The 22,266-nt window shown below is 35.8% G+C and overlaps 1 protein-coding gene and 2 pseudogenes across 1 annotated transcript; all 3 read left to right on the forward strand.

Annotated features, from left to right (window-relative positions):
* The first annotated feature begins 1,629 nt into the window (after positions 1–1,629).
* On the forward strand, positions 1,630–2,568 carry LOC139040845 (olfactory receptor 5D18-like). The gene has a single exon (XM_070488578.1). It carries the CDS (start codon positions 1,630–1,632, stop codon positions 2,566–2,568), a length of 939 nt encoding a protein of 312 aa, XP_070344679.1.
* Positions 2,569–11,011: 8,443 nt separating this feature from the next.
* LOC139040846 (olfactory receptor 5L1-like) lies at positions 11,012–11,947 on the forward strand (annotated as a pseudogene).
* Positions 11,948–19,915: 7,968 nt separating this feature from the next.
* LOC139040847 (olfactory receptor 5AP2-like) lies at positions 19,916–20,881 on the forward strand (annotated as a pseudogene).
* Positions 20,882–22,266: the final 1,385 nt, after the last annotated feature.

The following is a 22,266-nucleotide window of genomic DNA, read 5'->3' on the forward strand; positions in this document are numbered from 1 at the left end:
TTTTTATTGATGAGCCATCTGAAATCCATTTCTTGGGTTGTGGGACCAGAGGTAATCTTACCAGAAATGATAGAGAAAGAGTTTTCCAGAATGGTAAGATCTTAAAAGTGTTGGCAACCATTTAGAGAAATATAATTCTTTTGTATTACTATTTTCTCATGAAAAGTCTTTATAATGCAGTACTACCTCCAATTTAGAATCTCTCTCCCTCACAGGTAATATAGGACAGAAGGAATATCCTATATGTCTTGAAGGGAGAGTAGAAAGAGAGAAAGAGAGAGAGAGAGAGACCTTTGAAAGAGAAGTTTCTAAGTCAGAGTCTTTACTATACTTAGTTATTCCTGGGAGAGAAAATGTCCCTAAATCCCCTTCTCATTTCATCTCGATGTTCCTTTCTAGTATAACTCTGTGGCGTGTATGCTGTCATTGGGCTATTTCTCATAGGTTTAGAGTCTCTAGTTTGTCAATTAAAAGTATGATGATTAGGGGTCAGCCTGGTTGCATAGTGGTTAAGTTCATGCACTCCACTTCGGCAGCCTGGGGTTCACAGGTTCGGATCCCCAGAGAAAACCCAGCACAGCTCATCAAGCTATGCTGTGGTAACATCCCACATAAAAATAGAGGAAGACCGGCACAGACATTAGCTCAGTGATAGTCTTCCTCAAGCAAAAAGAGGAAGATTGGCAACAGATCTTAGCCCAGAGCCAATCTTCCTCACATACACAGAAAAGGTATGATAATTCATAAAGGAAATATGTTAGTAGCTAGACAAGAATACAGATCAGGGTCTGGTGTAATAAAATGGATCTGGGGCTGGGAGTCTGGAGATGTAGGATCTGGTCACAGACATGTAGATTGGTACTTACTTGCATTTCGTTGGGAAAGCCAAGATTCTCCAGTTTCCCTTATGTCACCTCCAGAACAAGGAGGTAGACTAGATTACCTTTATCATCTGTTCCAATTCTATTATTCCTCAAGCAATGAGGAATGATTGACATTTGGGATTCCCCAAGCTGAGGAGCACACTCTTTGAGAAAAATCAATTAAGCTTAACTTTGATAACAGATTTACTGAGTCAGAGTGAAAAGCAAAGATTAAAGTGTTATAAGGAATTAACAATAAAGGCACAAATGTAAAGTATTAGAGGTTTTCATTCTTAATGTCAAAGTATGAATATATGATGCAAAAATTAATTTGTTTAGAAATTTCTCATTTTTGTTACTGATTATAGTACTGACATAATCAGTCATTGCAGTATGCTAGGTTTATCTTTTATGAACTTATAATTTTCAAGGAGAGCTGAAAGTGTTATGGGAGGATTTGCTTTAAAATAACCATAAATCTCTTGATTTCATACTTTTTTGTAAATATTAAAAATTATAATTGAGTACAAACATAATGCAATAACTGTATTGTTTTTACATAAGGAAACATTTTAAATGGTCGTTATGTTTTACAATTTTATACATTTAGTGTATCTTGCATAGAAAATACAAAAAGAAATCCTGAAAGGCATATTTTGCTTCATTTTGCAGTCTTGGGAAGGGCAGTTAACCAAGCTTCTTATATCCTCACTCTCCTTAATATTTTTATTTTCAGGACTGATTCAGATTCTAACAAACAGAAACCATGTTACTGTCAGAGAGAAATAAAACTGGGGCCACGTTCACTCTCTTGGGCTTCTCAGATTTCCCAGAACTGCAAATCCCTCTCTTCTTGATTTTTCTGGCTATTTACACTGTCACTGTTGTAGGGAATATTGGGATGATTGTAATAATCAAAATTAACCCCAAGCTACACACCCCTATGTACTTTTTCCTCAGCCACCTCTCATTTGTGGATTTCTGCTATTCCTCCGTCATTACTCCCAAGACCCTGGTGAACCTAGTTGTGGAAGACAGAACCATTTCATTTATAGGATGTGTAGTACAATTCTTTTTCTCTTGTACCTTTGCGGTAACTGAATTCTTTTTATTAGCTGTGATGGCCTATGACCGTTTTGTGGCCATTTGTAACCCTCTGCTCTACACATTTGCCATGTCCCAGAAACTCTGTGCCGTGCTAGTGGTCGGATCATATGCATGGGGAGTAGCTTGTTCCTTGATATTCACATGTTCTGTTATCAAATTATCATTTCGAGGTTTCAACACAATTAATCATTTCTTCTGTGAATTCTCCTCGTTGCTGTCCCTCTCTTGCTCTGATACTTATGTCAACCAGTTGCTACTTTTCATTTTTGCCACCTTTAATGCGGTTAGCACACTACTCATCATTCTCATGTCTTATGGATTTATCATTGTCACTATCCTCAAGATGCATTCAGCCAGTGGGCGCTGCAAAGCCTTCTCCACCTGTGCCTCACACCTGACCACCGTTACTATCTTCTATGGCACCATCCTCTTCCTCTACTGTGTGCCCAACTCCAAAAACTCCAGGCACACAGTCAAAGTGGCCTCTGTGTTTTACACAGTGGTGATCCCCATGTTGAATCCTCTGATCTACAGTTTGAGAAATAAGGATGTCAAGGATATTGTCAGCAAAATAATTCTTCTTAAGCATTCTTATTAACCATATTATTATTATTAAGCATATTCTTATTAAGCATATTATTTTAACAGAGTTTGTCCCTGATATGTAAATAAAGTGTGTCCATAAATGTTGATTTTAAATTAATTAATTTAAAATTATGAAGAGTTAATGTTGTACGATAGAAAAGTCATGGATTTTAGTTCAAAGAGACTAAACTTGGCTCTATCTCTTACTGAAAAATAAAATAGCCATCTCTCTCATCTTTAATTTTTAATCTATAAAATTGAGATAATGTAAACTAGCTCTTAATCTGATTGTGAAGAATAAAAAGACTATATTTTAAAAAGACTGTATAAATATCATATGTAAAACCTTGTGTAATCTCAATAAGCAGTTTTATCCCCTTCTTATAACATACCTGAAGTGCACTAGGCTCTCAATAAACATGTGAATTTCTCTTGTAAAAGTACAAATAGCAGTTAAAGTAAGACTAGTCTTCATCCTTCAAGGAATGTAAAATCTAGTGTTGACAGTAGGGCAGTGAAAAAAGTAGTCACTGTATAAGGTAGAAAATAATAAGTTATCATTGAGAATTTGAGAGAAAGGAAAGTTCAAATCCATTTAGGGACATTAGAGAGATGTCTTCATAAAACAGGTATTGTTTGAATTTGTCCTTGAATAACAGAATGGTCAGAATTTTAGGAGACACATTTCAACAAGGAGTTTTCTTTGGAAGATGGAAGCATGGCAAAGTCAAAATGCAATACTGAGTCAATGATGAACCGAATTTTTTATTGAGTGAATACTTTATGACATGCACGTGTGTGTGTATATTATTGTGTATACAGGTTACTTGACATGAATGGAAAGTTGATAAGACACGGCCTTTATTCTGAATGTGTTTCAAAGGAGCTCAAGTATGGTAGGATGATAAGCTGTGATAGACTCCACCAGAGGCATAGAAATAGTAGATTGGCTCTCAAGAAATCTTATAGGCAAAAAGTAAGCAGGGTATCAACCCAATCTGTACTTCATACTTTCATTCTGCCTATAAACACATCAAAACCATGATCAATTCCTTGATTCTTTTTCCTGAACATGAGGGTAATTTCTGAATCCTTCTCAACTGAACTCCCATCTTAAAAAAAAAAAAAAGTGTCTGGAGTCACCTCAAGTGTTGGAAACAAATCACCTATATAACTTTATTCAAAATAAAATGAAAAGCAGGCATTCATTACTATTAAGACCTATTTGATCTGGTAAATTAAAAATTCTAGATTTCTTTAACATTAATAACTCACTTTTGCTTGAATAAATTATACGTCCTTCTCCTTCTCTTTAATCAATATGTCTAGATAAAATTCCAAACTAATCATCAATATAATGGAAGAAATAAATTTCCAGGTATTTTAGTAAGGAAGAAAATCTAACGTGGGTAACAATTTTATATGGATTCAATAAAGTTATTTGGAATGTTCATGTTATTTTAACCTTATGTTCATTATTGAAATGTTCCATTCATATACATTATATAATAAGGAATCAATTAAATAACCATTCTATATGGAAAAATAAAATAGCGTTTTAGATATTGGATGTCTGATGAGGGAATGCTTTTCTCTTCTATTGACTTCTGTTTCTCTAGCTATTTACTAATTTATCTTTGTTATACATTTAGCAATTATGCAATTTCTAATTTTCTTTGAAATTAAGAAATTATTTATATTAATCTTAAACTGAATCCGTAATGGTTAATGCCTTTTTTTAGAGAAGTTTATTTTACTTCTGTCCTGCATGCACCAAGGATGACCACATTTTTTGATAGAATTACCACAAACCGTTTGCCTTTACTTTGAAGAAACCAAGGCCTATGATGCTTAAGTGACCTCGCCAACATTGTAAAAGCAATTGTTGATAGAATTCATGAAATCATTCAAGACTCCAGACATATCAGAAGCACACTTTCCATTAAACACTGGCATACAATATGTTTTCCATTATCAGGTTGTGACAGTTCAGATTCTTTATAGTAGATTCTGTTGCTTCTATATACAACATGACTCAGTAGTCTTCACATCTTTTGGTCATATGCTTCTCAATTAGTTTTGAAAAGGTATATATTTGAAGAATTTAATTTTACATATACAATATTTCATCATAAACTTAAATAACAAAAACTGTAATTTCCATTGCATATCCATTTAGAATACATAAATAAATGACATCCAAAACAGTCATATTTGTGCCTTTCCTTCTCCTGAACTTACATTCAATCCTACTCCTCCCATTGATCACTACAATGTTATTAATCAGATTCATACTTTTTATTTCATGATGCTTTTAGCAAAATCAAAAGTTTTTCTTTCTGTATTAAGTTAACCTTGTAATGATTCAATAATAATTATACCACTAATTAAAATATAATTGCATTGCAAATTTGGATAAAATATAATCAATCAAAATTGAAAAAATATTTTTGGAAATATTTTATTTTGCTGAGGAAGAATAAGCCTGAGCTAACATCTGTGCCAATCTTCCTCTATTTTTTTTGTATGTGGGTTACCTCCACTGTGTGGTTGGGGACTGGAGTACATTTGCGCCCAGGATTTGGGCTGTGAACCTGGGCCGCTGAAGTGGAGTGCACAGGACTTTAACCACTCAGCCATGGGGCTGAGCCCTGGAAATATTCTTTGTGTGAGAAATATTATGAATATATGTTTGGATTATTTATTCCAATTAATTAATGTATCCTTGGAAAGATATCACAATGTTAGAAAGCAAGAGGGTTCAGCATCATTTCTATTTCCACTTTTTAATAGATGAAAATACGGAGACTGCTTGGTCATATTAAATGGAAATGGGACTAGAAACTGTCAGAGATTGTGCTAAAATAGGAATATCACTCAACTCTTTCAACTCCATCCAAGTTACATGCCAATTTCTCACAATAATCTTTAGTTGTTGATTTTAATTAATATGTTTTGGAGTGGTTTGTTCTGCAATCATTAGAAACACTCACTTTCTTAATTTCTGAAAAGGTTACCAAAAGACCTTCCACATCTTATCATATAACAATTAAGTATATCTGTTATTCCACTTGGAGACACCCTGATTAAAACAATGGAATTAGGGGCAAGCTCAGCGGTGCAGCAGTTAAGTTCCCACATTCTGCTTTGCCAGCCATGGGTTCGACAGTTCGGATCCCGGGTGTGGACATGGCACCACTTGGCAAGCCACGCTGTGGTAGGCGTCCCACATATAAAGTAAAGGAAGATGGGCGCGGATGTTGGTTCAGGGCCGGTCTTCCTCAGCAAATAAAGGAGGATTGGCAGCAGTTAGCTCAGGATTAATCTTCCAAAAAAAAGATGGAATTAAAAAGTTTAGAAAATTTAACATACTGCTGATTGCATTGAACCTTGCCAATACAATATTTTACTAAAACAGCACTATCGTATGTGTTTTGAATACATTTCATCAAAACTCAGAGCTTCATATTGATGTTATTCAATTTAGGGATAATGACCATGAAATCAAATTCAATAAAATATTTATTTTTAAATTAGTTTTTAAAAAAACCTGCCATGTTTTTAAATCTAAGACAAATAGGTAAGCAAAGCAGCTCTCCTGTGAGTGGGTGGCCCAGATGACATGAAACTTCACTGACAATGGTACTCTTTATAGATAGTTTTTTAGTTTTTCTGTCATGAGACTCTCTCCTTCAGGAAGATAGGTTTTGTGACAGTAGTTTCAGGATGCACTAAGAACAAAAAGAAGAGATGTTAAAAAATATTGTCATCAATCTACTAAATATCTGATTTCAAAACATCACTGTGTTGGCTAAAACACATGCCTAATGCCATCATTTTCTGTGGAAAGAAATATGTACTATATGCCAGAATTATGACAAGAAGTCATACCATGGGATTGAAGTGTCTTGATTAAAGAAAACTTCAAGATTCATGAAAAACAGTATTTCAAATTGTTCTTATGTTTTAGAAGTTTGCTTTTGTTTTCCTCATTGGGGTAATTCACATAGTAAATGAGAACGAATAAGAGGAATCATCACTTTTGAAAAATGAGAGAAATAGAAACATGAGAGTGCTAGGTGGAAAGAAGACCCAGAAACATTCTTCAAATTCAGAAAATTAACAGATGGATCAATTTTAGGAAAACATATATAGGTTGCTGAGAATTTGGAAACTGATTACCTGTAACTAAATACATCCATGGAATTATTGAAATGTTTGGTATATCAAAGAGCACAAATCACAGACAGTGATTTGAACACTGTTGGTTTAGGGAGACAATACATGGTCAGAAAAGGGGCAGACCTGGGAGAGATCCCTGAGGCAATCCCTTTTAATAGTCTCTGGCATTGAGTAAGGACTATGCCATCCCAGCATCATTCAGTAGCTCTGCTCTTCTTCACAGGGTCATATGTGTGTCAGAACCCAAGAAGCAGCATGTAGTCTGATTCTGTCAGTGATTCTGTGTGTGACTTTTAGGAAGTTGGACCTGACTGTGCTTCAGTCACCTCATTCATAAAGTTATATAATTGTATCAATCTCACATATTTTTATAAAGATGAAATGTGTTTAATAGTTGTATTCATAACAGTAGCTAGCATATCAGAAGTGGCCAATAAATGTGAGGAATTATTATTATTTTCAGTTACAAAGTTCATTATCCCCACCTCTTTCAGATATTTGGTAGAACTCTGGTGTGGCTTCAGACCTTATGCCCTCCAGGAAGGAGCTTTTGAGTATAAGACAGGCAAAGTTTATAAGACCTATTTATATATTTCACAGTGGTGATAGGGGGGCGGGGGTGGACTGTCATGTGCATCATAGTGTTGAGCAGCATCCCTAGTCTCTACCCACTAGATGTCAGTAGCACTCCTCCGTATTGCGACAATGAAAAATGACTCCAGGCATTGCCAAATGTCTCATGAGGATCAAAACAACTCCTGGTTAAGAACCACTGCTCTATAAGTAATCAACAGCCTGATTTTTCATCCTTAGACTTGAAAACAGGAAAAGGTTTGAATTCAGAATAAGGCAACTCAGTTTTACTGGCTGTTGAAGAGAGAAACCATATCATCAGAATAATTATTTGTTTTCAAACTGAGATTTCTTAATTTCTTTTCTTTTGGTGAGGATAATTAGCCCTGAGCTAACATCTTTTACCAATCTTCCTCTTTTTGCTTGAGGAAGATTGTCCTTGAGCTAACATCTGTGCCAATATTCCTCTATTTTGTATGTGGGACACAACTGCAGCATGGCTTGATAAGCAGTGCCTAGGCCCCTGTCCAGGATCTGAACCTGAGAATCCCAGGTCGCTGAAGCAAAGCACATGAACTAAATTACTACACCACTGGGCTGGCCCCCAAACTGGCATTTCTTTATGCACATATCCTTCACCTCTTTGAAATAATTTGAAGAATGAGGAAAATACCTGGCTCTGTTGAGTTCTAGTCCAGATTCTCTTTCCTCCAGGAATAACCAACTAGTGCAACTACAGTCACGTATATGTCTACCAAGGGTCAGAGAATAAGTGAGAGTGGTCTCACCCTCTATTGGTATTTTCTATTTGTCAAAGGCCTTGAATGTATCTTTCTCTCATTAAAAAATAACAACCTTCCCTTTTTAAAACACATTGGAACAAATTAACACTTGTGGGTTAACAATTTTAAATAAACATATTTCTCCTCATTTCAGTGGAAAACAGAAAAGGGTACTATGTATTATAAAAAATTATTTCTTGGGATCCCAGTATCTCCAGTATTGATTAAAGAGAAAAAGAAATTTGAACTTCGTAAAATAATATGGCTAATTAAAGAATATGTGCTGTCCTTCTAACGATTCACTTTCAAGCTCTAAATTGTATAGGACTACTTTAAGGAATCATATAAACTCTTATGGATGGGAATGCTTTTGTGTGATCTGTGAGTGTGAGCTCTATGCCTTTGTAGGCCACAATGTCTGGACTTTTCCTAAACTTCCCAAAAGCAATGTCCTAAAACTGTTGGTGAAATTAGAACAATTTCCTCTGTAACAAACATTGATATGCATGAAATACAGAATAAACAAAATGATACTGTATGTGTCTCTCTCTCCTTCTCTTTCTGCCATTTTCCACACTGATTTTTGTCAAGGAATATAGAATTTATGACTGTAGAGGAGCTCCCTAATTGTCACCCTAATTCTGAGAGTTGAATTAATACGCCTCTGAGCTGGTTATGGGGAATCAGGCCACGTGGACCATCTCTGCTCAGTAGAGGAGGTGAATTCTTTGGGATTTGTTTTGGGTTTACCATCAATTAGTTTCTTATTGTCAGCCTGGAATATTAAGAAGAAAATTTTCCAAGTTGACTTTTCTGTTTTAACTTTGAAGTAGGCAAATGACAAATAACTCAGTTTTTTTTTTTTTGGGGGGGGGTAATGAAAAAACCATGACTTTGGGAAAGTGATGTTTCCACTTTAAAATTAGCTCAAGATGTGGAGAAAATATCAGATTATGTTTTCAGTCTGAAATCTCTTCTCTCAGTTTCATCATATATGTGTATTTGAAGGCATGGGTGTATTCCTCCTGCTGTCTATGAAGGAGGGAAGAGAATAAAATTCCTCAACTTCCGTTTGCGTTTTCTTTCTTTTTTTGTTAATGTAAGCCAGCTACTTGACTTTTCTTTTCTTTTTCTTTTAAAGATCGGCACGTGAGCTAAGAACTGTTGCCAATCTGTTTTTTTTTCCTTCTTCTTCTCCCCAAAGTCCCCCAGTACATAGATGCATATTTTAGTTGTAGATCCTTCTGGTTGTGCTATGTGGGACAGCACCTCGACATGGCCTAATGAGTAGAGCTGGGCTGGCCCCTTTCCTTTTCTTTAGACAGACGTAAATGGTAGTTTCCACCTATGTGGAATGTACAGCATAACTACTTCCCCAACCAGCAATGTGAGAGAACTTGGGAAAGTTTTCACTTCCTTCCTTTTTAATGTGGATACAGGATTTATCTTTCTAGGATTGTAGCCAAATAAAAGTGATAATACATAATATATCCATCATACTTATTCATACCTCTCCATATGCATCTTCATTTACATCCACATGTATATACCAAGGGTACTATTCAATATCCTTTAAAAAAATTAGCCATCTCAAAAATGTAATTTCAGATAGCATAATAATTTGCTACTCTAGATATAATCCACTATGTTTTAAAAATTGCTCTAATTTAACAATTTTTCCCATTGTTAATATTACAAACAATGCTGAAATGTAGCTCTGGATACAGTTTTTCACAATTTTATCAATGTAATTAAATATTTATTGTAATCGCTTACCAAGAAGAAAATCTCAGGGCCAGCCCCGTGGCACAGTGTTTAAGCTCACTCACTCCATTTCAGTGGCCCAGGGTTTCGCTGATTCTGATGCTGGGCATGGATGTGGCACAGCTCATCAAGCCATGCTGATGTGGCGTCCCACAGAGCACAGCCAGAGCGACTTACAACTAGAATATACAACTATGTGCTGAGGGGCTATGGGGAGAAGAAGAAGGAGGAGGAGAAGAAGAAGAAGGAGGAGAAGAAGAAGAAGAAAGAGAAGAAGAAGAGGAGGAGGAAAAGGGGGGGAGAAAAGAGATATTGGCAACAGATGTTATCTCAGGTGCCAATCTTTAAAAAAATAAAAAATAATAAAAAAAACTTAAGCTTAAATTCTGATTTAAAAAAAAGAAGAAAACCTCTCATAAAAAATATCATATAGCTTTTACTGTCGTCAGGGTTAAGATTTTGGACATACGTTGCCTAATGGCTTTCCAGAAAAGTGTATACAACAGTTACATCTTTCTGAGTCATTATTGACATAGATTATTATCATTATAATCAACTAAATTACTTTGCTAATTTGATAAGTAAAAATGATGGCTTTTAGAATATATTTTAATTCTCTATTTTTCATTCTGCATAATTCTAGAGTTAAAGAATCATTGTGAGCCACTAAGCTCAAAAAAATTGGTCACAGTCCCTGCATGGAAATTGTACAGGACCTCCTCACCCCCTGCAAAATTTATGCTACTGATAAACTAATCTAAAAAAATAGTGTACACTATATAGGATCACAATAGCTGTCACCCTACATGGACAGAAATTGCTACATTTTTCAAAGAACAGTAGTTTATCTCCATGAGGCTGTAAAATCATTGAATCTGTTTCAGATTCCAACAAAACACCTAATTTAATTCATCAACCCAATTTATCATAGCAGATGACAGTTGGGAATTAAGTTCTGCTGATACTTAAAGTTATTTTGATCAGTGAGATCCACTGAGACATTGAAAATTTTGAATTATTTGACAATTGTATCTTAAATCACTGTCAATGTTATATTTTTCCAAAGTTAATATAAATGTGTTGTTTTCTCTCTTGTTCTCGTTTTAGAAGAAACGCAAAACATCGTTTGGTTTCCCATCCTGACATATGGTGGAAATGAGTGAGGAGAACGGTACCACCGTGACAGAGTTCGTTCTTCCTGGAGTATCAGATGCCCCTGAGCTGAGAGTCTCTCTCTCCCTCTGTTCCTTCTCGTATATGGAGTCACAGTTTGGGCCAACCTGGGCATGATTGCACTGAATCAGGTCAGCTCTGGACTTCACACTTACAAGTACTTTTTCTTCACCCACTTGTCCTTTGTGGATTTTTGCAGTTCCATGATCATCGTGCCAAAGATGCTGTCCAATATCTTAAACAAGGAAAAATCAGTTTCCTTCCTGGGATGCATGGTGCAATGCTACTTGCTTTGCATGTGTGCAGTCACTGAGGTCTTCCTGCTGACTGTGATGGCTTGTGACTGCTTTTTGCCCATCTGTAGTTCCCTGCTGTACATGTTCTCCATGTCCCAGAAATTTTGTATGGTCCTGGTCTCTAGCTTCTACATCTGTGGAACTGTGTGTTCTTTGGTTTACTTGTGTTTAGCCTTTGAAATCCCATCCTGTAGGTCAAATGTAGTCAACCACTTCTTTTGTGATTTACCCCCTCTCTTTACTCTTGCTTGCTATGTCATGTCCATTATTAATTGGGGCCACTTTCAGTGAAATTGTCACCATCGTGATCATCCTCACTTCCTACTGGTTTATTCTCATCGCCATCCTGAGTGTACGCTCTGCAGAGGGAAGGTGCGAAGGCTTTTCTACCTGTGCCTCCCACCACACAGTGATTGCTGTCTTGCAGGGAATCATACTTTTCATTTATTGCAGGCCCAGTTTTTGCAACAGTGTGGATACTGACAAAGCAGCCATGGTGTTTTACACTGCAGTGATTCCCAGGCTGAATCCCTTGATCTATGGCCTGAAGGACAAGGATGTGAAAGAAGCTCTCAAGAAAGTGTTGGGATCCAAATTGCCTTTTGAAAAGCTATTTTCTTAGCTAGACTCAGGGTTTCATTAGAGATCTTTAGTGAGGGGCTTGTTTTGGGTGGCTGTGAATGAAAAGTAAAATAAGGAAGTATTATTTGAGCTAAAGGACAATGCATGCTTTTTTGTTTTCCAGTTGCCTATCTTATTTAGACAAATCTTATCCCTTTTATTGGAGAGTTCAAGGGCATCTGCTACCTTTGCTGCTCTTCTCCAATCTTTAATTGCCTTGAATGGGTTTTTAGAGTGATATTGTTAGACTCAATTTCCTGGTCTGAGATAACATCAATAGATTTCTAACAAAGTGCACATGAAAAGATATGTCTTCTCATCATCCTTAAAGTGTGCAACCATTCTTATTAAATTGACTTCATTTTTTTTACGTGGTATGAGTATACTTTTCTCTCATATTCTGTTTTTTTCATGAAAATTTGAACTAAATTTCCTATTTGTATTTCTGAGCATTTTTTAGTTTTTTTGTTTTTCTCTTTCTTATTAATTTTTTGATTGCAAGGTAATAATTTTAGAACTTTTAAAATCTTCTATTCCTCAAAATAGTGATGATAATACTCTACTTTTCTAACATTTTCATGAACATTAAATACTATATCTTAAGTTCTTTGCACTACATATGGTATATTATAACTGATCAATAAGTTATCTGCTGTTGTTGCTATTGTTTGTAATTTTACCTTTTGTTCTCTGTTTTGCCTTGTCTTGGTTAAATAAGTGGATCATATATTTGATGCTTTACCTTTTTAAGCTTTCGTGCTCTTGTTAACATTTTTTTCCTCTGCCTGGTATTATTCTAAGCATTCACTATATTTTCTAAATCTATTATATTCTAAACCTATTATAAATTAGATTCCCACAGCTTCTGAAAAATAATTAGTACACATCCTGTGGCTTAAAACAATAGACGTTTATTCTCTTACAATTCTGGAGATCATAAATTTGAAATCCACGTAACTGGGCCAAATTCAAGGTGTCAACAGGACCATACTCCCTCAAGAGGTTGTAGGGGACAATCTTTTCCTTATCTCTTCCAGCTTCTGGTGGCTGAAGGTATTCCTTGTCTTGTGGTTATATCACTTCTGTCTTCAAGGCTAGCATCTTCAAACCTCTCTCCTCTCCGTCTTTTCTACATTTTCGTGTGTGTGTGTGTGTGTGTGTGTGTGTGTGTTTAAAATAATCTTCTGTCTCTCTCTTATAAGGACACTTAATGTGGTTTAGAGTACACCCTGATCATCCAGGATAATCTGCTCATCTGAAAATCATTAACCTAATCACAACTTCAAGCGATACTTTTCCAAATAAGATGACATTTATAGGTTCCACGGATTAGAGCCTGATACACATAAGGTCCATTTTCAAGCATAACACACCCATCTTTTAAAAGCCAAATCATAATTTAGCTTTCCCATGTTCTTACAATGCTGACACTTCATTTTTTTCTTTCTTTCTTAAGATTTAATTTCATATTTGTTATTTTCTATTTTTTTTGTTTAAAGATTTTATTTTTATTTTTTCTCCCCAAAGCCCCCGGTACATAGTTGTATATTCTTAGTTGTGGGTCCTTCCAGTTGTGGCATGTGGGACACCGCCTCAGAGTGGCTCTATGAACAGTGCCATGTTCGTGCCCAGAATTTGAACCGACGAAACACTGGGCCGCCTGCAGTGGAGCGCGCGAACTTAACCACTCGGCCACGGGGCCGGCCCCTATTTTCTATATTTTTGCTGAATTCACTAATGCAACTTAGGTCCTTGTTGCTTTAATGAAGTAGAAAGAACTCTGGACTCGAGATTACACACCTCACCCCAGGTTCATATCCAGATGAGTTATTTTGAGGAAGACACAAACTTGCTTAATCTCAAGTTTCTGAAATATAAACTGGGGATAAGCTGCTAGTCTTAGAGAGTTATCATTGGACTTAAACATAATGACAAAACTTCAAGGACCAGTCCCATAAAAAGTACCATTATTAATGTTTTTTAAAAAGGAATCTTTGAGGGTAAGGATAATTTGGAAATATTCCAGTATCCCTTGGTGAAGACAGCTACTCATTATTTCTTTAAATAGATAAATAAGCAATGACTAAATGAATGGAATTATATTGTGCTTATGATGAAACTATGGCTCTATATTGGTTTTCCAATGTTTAAGTGGAGTGAGATTTACCATACCACCCATGATACTTTGTATTTTAGGGTGAAGTTAAGAGAAACATCTTTCACCTTTGGTCCTTCAACTAGAACAGGACCACCCATGATACTTTGTATTTTAGGGTGAAGTTAAGAGAAACGTCTTTCACCTTTGGTCCTTCAACTAGAACAGGATTTCTCAACCTTAGCACTGTGGACATTTTGAGCCAGACAATTTAGTGCTGTGGATGTCTTTCCTGTGTACTATGGGATGTTTAGTAGCATTCCTGACCTTTACCCATTAGATATCAGGACCACCCCTCCCCACATTTGTGAGAAGCAAAAACGTCTCCAGACACTGTCAAAATTCTTATAGAAAGCAAACTCACCTGAGTGTGGAGTCACTGGACTAGAAAGCATCAATATACTGGAGCTCTAGTCTCCTCAGAGGAGCCTTCAGTATTAAATTTTCCTGTGTTTAAGAAGCATTTTCAGCTATCCAGGTGCTCACATTTTAGTCAGTTATCAGTTTGATCTCTCTCTAGAATCTACAATGTCCCTTTCACAGACCTTGGGTCTGAGGGCTTCAGCGACACAAAATTCCCCCCACTTTAGCATGGATAACTAGGAGTACCCATGTTCTGCTGAGAGATAGACACACTTTTCATATCTAAAGACTGATTGTTTTGTTTTATTAGCACAAAGGATGGATGCTTTCCATTCAGCTTCACAAAAAACTTGACATAGCAGATCTGTCTTTCCCGCCAAATGTCACTTCATAGGTAATACCTCTAGTTGTCTGGGAGGAATCAAGGTGCACTGGGTGCTCCTCAAAGCAGGTCTGAAATCAGCCGCATAAAAGTTTCTTTGTGTTTCTTTAAGTGGTTTTGTTTTACGCATATAATCTGGTCACTCCCTTACTTTTAAAATATAGGGGTTGATATGTTTATCTCATTCTCTTACTATTAGCATCTCAATTTTCGGGTGAGGACCATGCCTTTCCTATGCTTGATGGGTCTCTTTCTTTGCACTTAATGGGATTTGGGGAAGTGTTCATGGCCAGTCATCAAAAGACCCACTGATTGGTTTCTGGATGGACAGTAGTGAGCTAGTGACTTAACTAGGGGATTTTGCTGGAATTATTGGAAAAGAAGTTTCTTTCTGCTGAGATTTATCCTATGGACAGATGGAATCTCAAAACTCCTCATATCTCTCTTTGCCAAGATAAATATATGTAAATATAAACACACACTCATATATATACATAACTGGAAATGCATATTTTTGTATAATATGTTTATATTTCCAGTATTACCTTTCTTCATTAGTCAACACATTCTCTATAAATCTCATTTCTGAGTCTCCAATCATACCAGGGACTTTCCAGTCTCCATGTAATTGCTTATTTTTTTTCCTCTACCATCTTTCGTTTACTGTTCTATACTTGATAAAATTCCTAATGTCGAGTTCAACTTATCTTCCTTTTCTCTGTTTTGTACTTAGAACACTGCCTAGCACAACATATTTACAGAGTAAATGCATTTAGTGAATGAAGATTCTCTGATCCATTTATGAACAGAATTCCATTTGAACATAAATGCACATGTAACACATACCAGAGTCATTAACTTCACTCATAATTGGTTTTCCATTTACATGTTGACTTTCAAGATCTTCTAATCCTCAATACCTAGATAAATACATTTTTTCTTCTTTCCAGTTTATTCCACCATTCTATCACATAGAATATCCTGATAGTTTGATAAATTGCTTTGAGTTGGTTAAATCTAACTAGATAGCAAATATCATAATCCAATTTTATATGCAATAATCTAGTATGTTGAAAGCCCAAACATATTTTTCTTTGAGACATCCTGAGGAGGTAGAAAAATACATTATGTCATTTCATTTTTTGTTTAACTAACTCCTCAGTAGAACTGTTTAATTGCTCACATACATTTTCCCCCGGGATTTGGACGTTAGTGTGTGTGTTCCTGGGATCTGATGTGAGATTGGAGAGCTAATCTCAAAAGACTCAAAGCAAAATATAAAAGATCTTGCATTATTCTAAGGAATGACGGCCTTTCTAAGGGAGGCACAAATTTATTCTATGAACACAAAAGGGCTGCCCAAATGGATTATAGAAAAGGTAGCAATGGGTCAATTTTTTAATCTTTAACTGTCAAAATAGATTTTTGCAGTGAACAATGAACCGATGCTGAGAACAGTGTAGTAAGAAGGTGAATGAAAGAAAGTGATCTGGTAAGTGTTCTTAACATAATCCTAGTATATTAGAGCTGGATAGGATTTTAAGTGTTCATCGTCTTATAGTCAATTATTTTACACATAAGAAACTGATGTTTTGAGAATAAACATGCCTAGAATGACACTTTTTGTCCTCAAGGTATTTTCAACAAAAACAAGAGCAACAAGATGGGCCTGGGCCCGTGGCACAGTGGTTAAGTGTGCATGTTCCACTTTGGCAGCCCAGGGTTAGCCAGTTCGGATCCCGGGTGCGGACATGGCACCCCTTTGGCAAGCCATGCTGTGGTAGGCATCCCACATATAAACTAGAGGAAGATGGGCATGGATGTTAGCTGAGGGCCAGTCTTCCTCAGCAAAAAGAGGAGGATTGGCAGCAGATGTTAGCTCAGGGCTAATCTTCCTCAAAAAACAAAAACAAAAACAAGAGCAACAACAAAAAAAAGCACATTTAACACATGATCTTCTTAAGACAATCCTCAGTATTATTGGATTCTGATTTGGAATCTAAACACAAACACAATTCTCATTATCTACTATTTCTTTTTAAAAGTTGGGTAGGTTTAAATATAAATTAAAGCTGACCCAATTTGTATATCATAATATTTATTTTATCTTATGGTAATGTATTGGAGTGAACAGTTATCAACACAAATAGAAAGACTAGGGTGCGACTAGGGGGTTGGCTTTAAGGGAATAGAAAACAAGTTTCAAAAGCAGTGACTAGGGCTCAATATAGAGAACTTACTGCAGAAATATGTAAATTTGCTGAACTCTTTCAGAAATTTTCATTCTCACCTGAAAATTACATAGAAGAACAGATTCTTTGGCTCCTCTTTGGACTCCACTTAATTTTTTGTTTCTTCTATTCTTTTCCCCTTCCATTGTTCCATTTGGCTTTCATATTTCATTTTTGAATCCTGAAGGTTTCTTTCAGTCTTGAAGTGTGTAACATCCTTGAAAGATTCTTACAGGTAAATATTCTTCATATAATTTGATTTCTTTATTACCTTTAATTCTGTGATTGGAAATAAGGGGTTTAGCAGAAAACAGCTTGCACAAAGAAGTGATTGTTCCCTAGGACTCAGATCCCAAGCTTATTTAAGCATAGTCCCTAAGATAAGATTTTCTTTGATGCCTACTTTTTAATAGTTATCTTCATAATTATCAAAAGAGATGATGGCACAGTAATCACTGGATATAATTTTATCTTTCCCTCACCTTCGCAGCAGTGGCCATTGCTCCACTCCCAGATCAACTGACAATCTTATGTCTCATATTTGTAGACATGTATAGGTGAATGGTCACTCAATGACAATTGATAGTTTCGAAGGAGGAAGCCACATATATTTCAGCAAAAGAGAACTCCAAAAGAGTTGGAGTAGCTCAATGATGCTTTCTTTTTTTAATTAACCCTTTTTTAGAGCAAAAAGGAAAACCTGGTTGATAATAAAATAATAAATACTAATGTCTAAGGAAGCTCAAACTTTTCTCAATGGTTGAATAATAATACTTAATATTTATTGAATGTTTGCTATGTGAAGAGCACTCTTCAAAATATTTTATGTGTAATTGCTCATTTAATCCTCATAATTACCTGCAGGCAATGTTCCTATAAAATGTAATTTACATATCAGAAAATGAAACCATAGAACTACTGAAATTTTGCTACAGTGCTACAAATATTAAGTGATAGATCCAAATTTAAACTCAGGCAGTCTGACTCTAGGGTCCATGCTTTTAATCATCACAACATACTGTCTCTATTACTGTGTCGAAAGAAGTAAACCTGCCTGTTCTAACTCATGCACTAAATGAAAATTGAAGTTAGTTTTAAACTGATATCCTTATATCAAATCTGGCACGTTGAGATTTTGGAAAATAATGATATTATTTACTCCAATCTTCTTCCTAAGTTTCACCATCTCTGACACATTTCCATCTCTTAGAAGGAATTGTTTATTGAAGAGTGCTCTAGTCCAGTGATGCAGAATTTCCAATCTCTGGCCCTCGCTCTTTGATTGCCGAGCTATGCAACCCTGGACTGGCTAAATGGCCTGAAATAATCAAGTTCTTTTCAATATAATTGAGAGATAGTGAATTATTAACATATTTGAAAAGGCTATGAGAATTAAATTAGATATGAAAGTCCATTGAAAATTACAAGATGAAAATATGTTAATGCCAGATATTCACATTTACCCAGAATTCAATTAATTTACCTAGAAACAGAAGAAAGGTAGAAAATAAACTTTGAGTAATAATGCAGAATCCACAATTTCTATGGTATTTATATTTCATTCTCTGTGTCTCTAAATGTATGCAAAGTTTTAGTAAAGACATTTCGTTTTATTGAAAACCTGGAACAAATTGAGGAAAGAGCAGGAGGGTAAGACTCTTGTAATGTTGTTAGATCAGGTTCTGAGATGGAGGATATGGATAGAAAATGGAAATACATGTCAAATCTGAAGGTATTTAAAAGCTGAGCTTGTACAGGACATGGAATCATTTAAGAGTTTAAGCAAGAAGGAAACATAATACAAAATCTATTTTATATATATAACTCTTGCAGTGGTTTATGGATAGATTTTTTAGCATGTTTGAAAGTAGAGTGAGGATTGACTGGAGGGAAGGAGGCCAATTATGAGGTTCAACTGAGGAAAAAGAGGGATGAAATTAAGTAACAGAATGGCAGTGATGAAAAAGAGTAAACCTTGGATATCAGCCACATTTCCATATAGAATAAAATAGGTGACTGCATTGACTCACAACTGTTATATTTCCAACATCAGAACAGTGAAATAACAAGATGGCGATGATATTGAGGCTGTAAGAAAAAAGTCATTTAACAATTATAATTTGATGAGTAAGGTACTACATTATCCTATCATAGATGGTGAAAGTGAAACTCAGTGATTAATTAGCCTGCCCAAGGTTTCACAACTACTGAGTGACAGAGTTATGATTCAGTCACTTACATAACTAAATCAGAATCGTTCTTCTTTCTATTTTATTAGTGGATTTCAAAAAACTCTAAGGACTTCCTTTGTTCCTCAGAGGCAAAGCCACATTTCAAGATAAGAAATTCAGAACTTCTGCTCCTCTGTCTATACAAGGCTTCACTTGGAAGAGCAATGGTTTTATTTGTTTTGGAAATAGACGAAAACAACACAAATGGGGAAAAAGGCCATTTATTAAGACTTTGCTCTGTAGTAGTATGGTTGACCACCATCACTTGACATTGGTGGAAGATGAGAGAGTTGAAGAAAGTAAGAGTGAAACCCAGGCCTAGAATTCAGCAACTGGTTTGATGGTGGTACCATTTGATGTGAAAACAATAGCTTTAAGGCACAGACATAGCAAATTATCAAATTAACAAAATAAAAGTGAAACCTACGCATTATATTACTCTAACTCTGGATATGTCTAGGTGCTATCAGGATGCCCAAGTGGGTTTAGAATTACTGTTCTATTTATTTCGATCATTTTATTTTTATTTTTTGTTAATATTGAGATGATTATTAACATTGCCATGATTACTCTGCCACAATTTCAAAGTCTAGGAGTGCCACAGAGAATGGAGGTGGAGAACTGCACGGCAAAGACTGAGTTCTTTCTCTTGGGATTTAGTGACCATCCAGAACTTCAGAGTGTTCTTTTTGCTGTGTTTTTCTTCATCTACTCTGTTACCCTCATGTGGAACCTTGGGATGATTTTATTAATCACAATCAGTTCCTACTTGCACGTCCCTATGTACTTTTTCCTCTGCATATTGTCCTTCATAGATGCATGTTCCTCCTCCGTCATTGCTCCCAAATTACTTGTGGACTTGCTTTCTGATAAGAAGACCATTTCTTACAATGGCTGTGCCGCACAGTTTTATTTTTGCTGCTCTTTCATTGACATGGAGTCTTTCCTCTTGGCTGCCATGGCTTATGACCACTACATAACAATCTGCAACCCCCTGCTTTATACTGTTATTATGTCCAAGAGGATTTGCTGCCAGCTTGCAATTGGAGCATTTTTAGGGGGCACCATGAGCTCAATTATTCACACCACTAACACCTTCCATCTGTCTTTCTGCTCCAAAGAAATTAACCATTTCTTTTGTGATATCTCCCCACTCTTATCTCTGTCCTGCACTGACACTTACATACATGACATTGTTCTGGTGGTCTTTGCTAGTTTGGTGGAGACCATCTGCCTTCTAATGGTTCTTCTCTCTTATGTCTGCATCATAGCAGCTATTCTTAAAACAGGTTCTGCTGAGGGAAGAAGAAAGGGGTTCTCCACTTGTGCTTCCCACCTGACTGTGGTCACTATTTACCATGGTACCCTGATCTTCATTCATTTATTTGCGGCCTAGCACTGGTCATTCACTGGAAATGGACAAAGTGACCTCTGTGTTCTATATATTGATTATACCTATGCTGAACCCCCTAATTTACAGTCTAAGGAACAAAGATGTCAAAAATGCCTTTAGGAAATTGATTAGCCAACAGTTGCTTTCTTAAAGTATGAAACGAAGCTTGACAACTTTACAACCTTTCTGTTCCTTGGCCTTTGGTTCTAACTGATGAAAAAAACAAGTTTAATGTGAATGCTCCCCAATTCTGTGGGTAATGAGGTCTCAACCACAGATTAGGGTCAGAATCTAATGTTTGGACCAGGCCTGCTCACATCATCTGTATTATGTTTAATTCTTCATCATTTTAAAGTTGAAATTTTTATAACACACCTTCATTGTTGGTAGAAGTGTAAATTATTGTTGTCTATAGAGATTAACTTCTAACATTTTCTATGAGGATAATTTTTCTAACACATGAAAATTAAATATCTGTGCGCCATTTAAACTAGAGATTCTCTTCTAGGAATTTAATCTATAAAAATTCACTACTTTCAAAAGTATTTGTTACATCACAGTTTGTAGCAGCAAATTATTTCAAACAATCTAAATGTTTATTAATAGGGAACTGATTAAAAAATAAAGTTGATTTTTTAAATATTTATTCCATAAGTAGATTTACCGTGCACATAATGTTCTATATTTCAGATTCTTACTCCTTCTCTCTCCCTAGCCTAAATTTTACCACAATTACTCCCAATATTGACTAGACCATTGATATATCACAACTGCCTTTTTGTGAAAGGAAATAAATACAATTCACTGAGACTCATTTTCCATTAATTGTTTCCATGTGAACACATGCACACTGTACCTTAGCTGTTCAAACTCTACTCACTCTAAAAACCCTTCCTTAAATATCAACTCCTATGTGATTTTTTCCTGACAGCTGATTCAATTATAGACAACATCTCAAATTATAAACCTCACTAGAATCTCTTGTGCTTCTTTTAAGACTCTCAGCATTTTCTGTCTAATTATGCAGTTAGTTGTGTCTGTTCTATTCCTTTACTATGCTTGCTATTTAACTATTATTCTTGATTTGATTCCTTGCCTCTTTATCATACTATCTTCCCCAGTGTAGATACTGAGTAAATTTTTATGAAATAAACATGAGTATGTTTACTATGGTTTGTGTATAATTTAGATTATATGCCAGTAATAGACAGGAACTATATTTTTCTCTTTTAGTATTTTTGGATCATCTCCAAAGGGGTACTATATATATACATGAGTATTACAAGATATCTTCAAGTATAGTGACTTTTTCAAAAACAATTTTCAGGGGCCAGCCTCATTGCATAGTAGTTAAGTTTGGCATGCTGTGCTTCCGTGGCCTGAGTTCATGGATTTGGATGCCGGGCACAAACCTACACCACTCATCAGCCAAGCTGTGTTGGCGACCCACACACAAAATAGAGGAAGATTGGCACAGATGTTAGCCTAGGGCCTTCCTCAAACAAAAAGAGGAAGATTGGCAATGGATGTTAGCCCAGAGTGAATCTTCCTCAACAACAACAACA

This window comes from Equus asinus, chromosome 17, assembly GCF_041296235.1.
Source record: "Equus asinus isolate D_3611 breed Donkey chromosome 17, EquAss-T2T_v2, whole genome shotgun sequence".
Classification (NCBI taxonomy): domain Eukaryota; kingdom Metazoa; phylum Chordata; class Mammalia; order Perissodactyla; family Equidae; genus Equus; species Equus asinus.

Excerpts from the sequence above, each read along its gene's own strand:
- LOC139040845 (XM_070488578.1), top strand. The coding sequence starts at position 1,630 with ATGTTACTGTCAGAGAGAAATAAAACTGGGGCCACGTTCACTCTCTTG.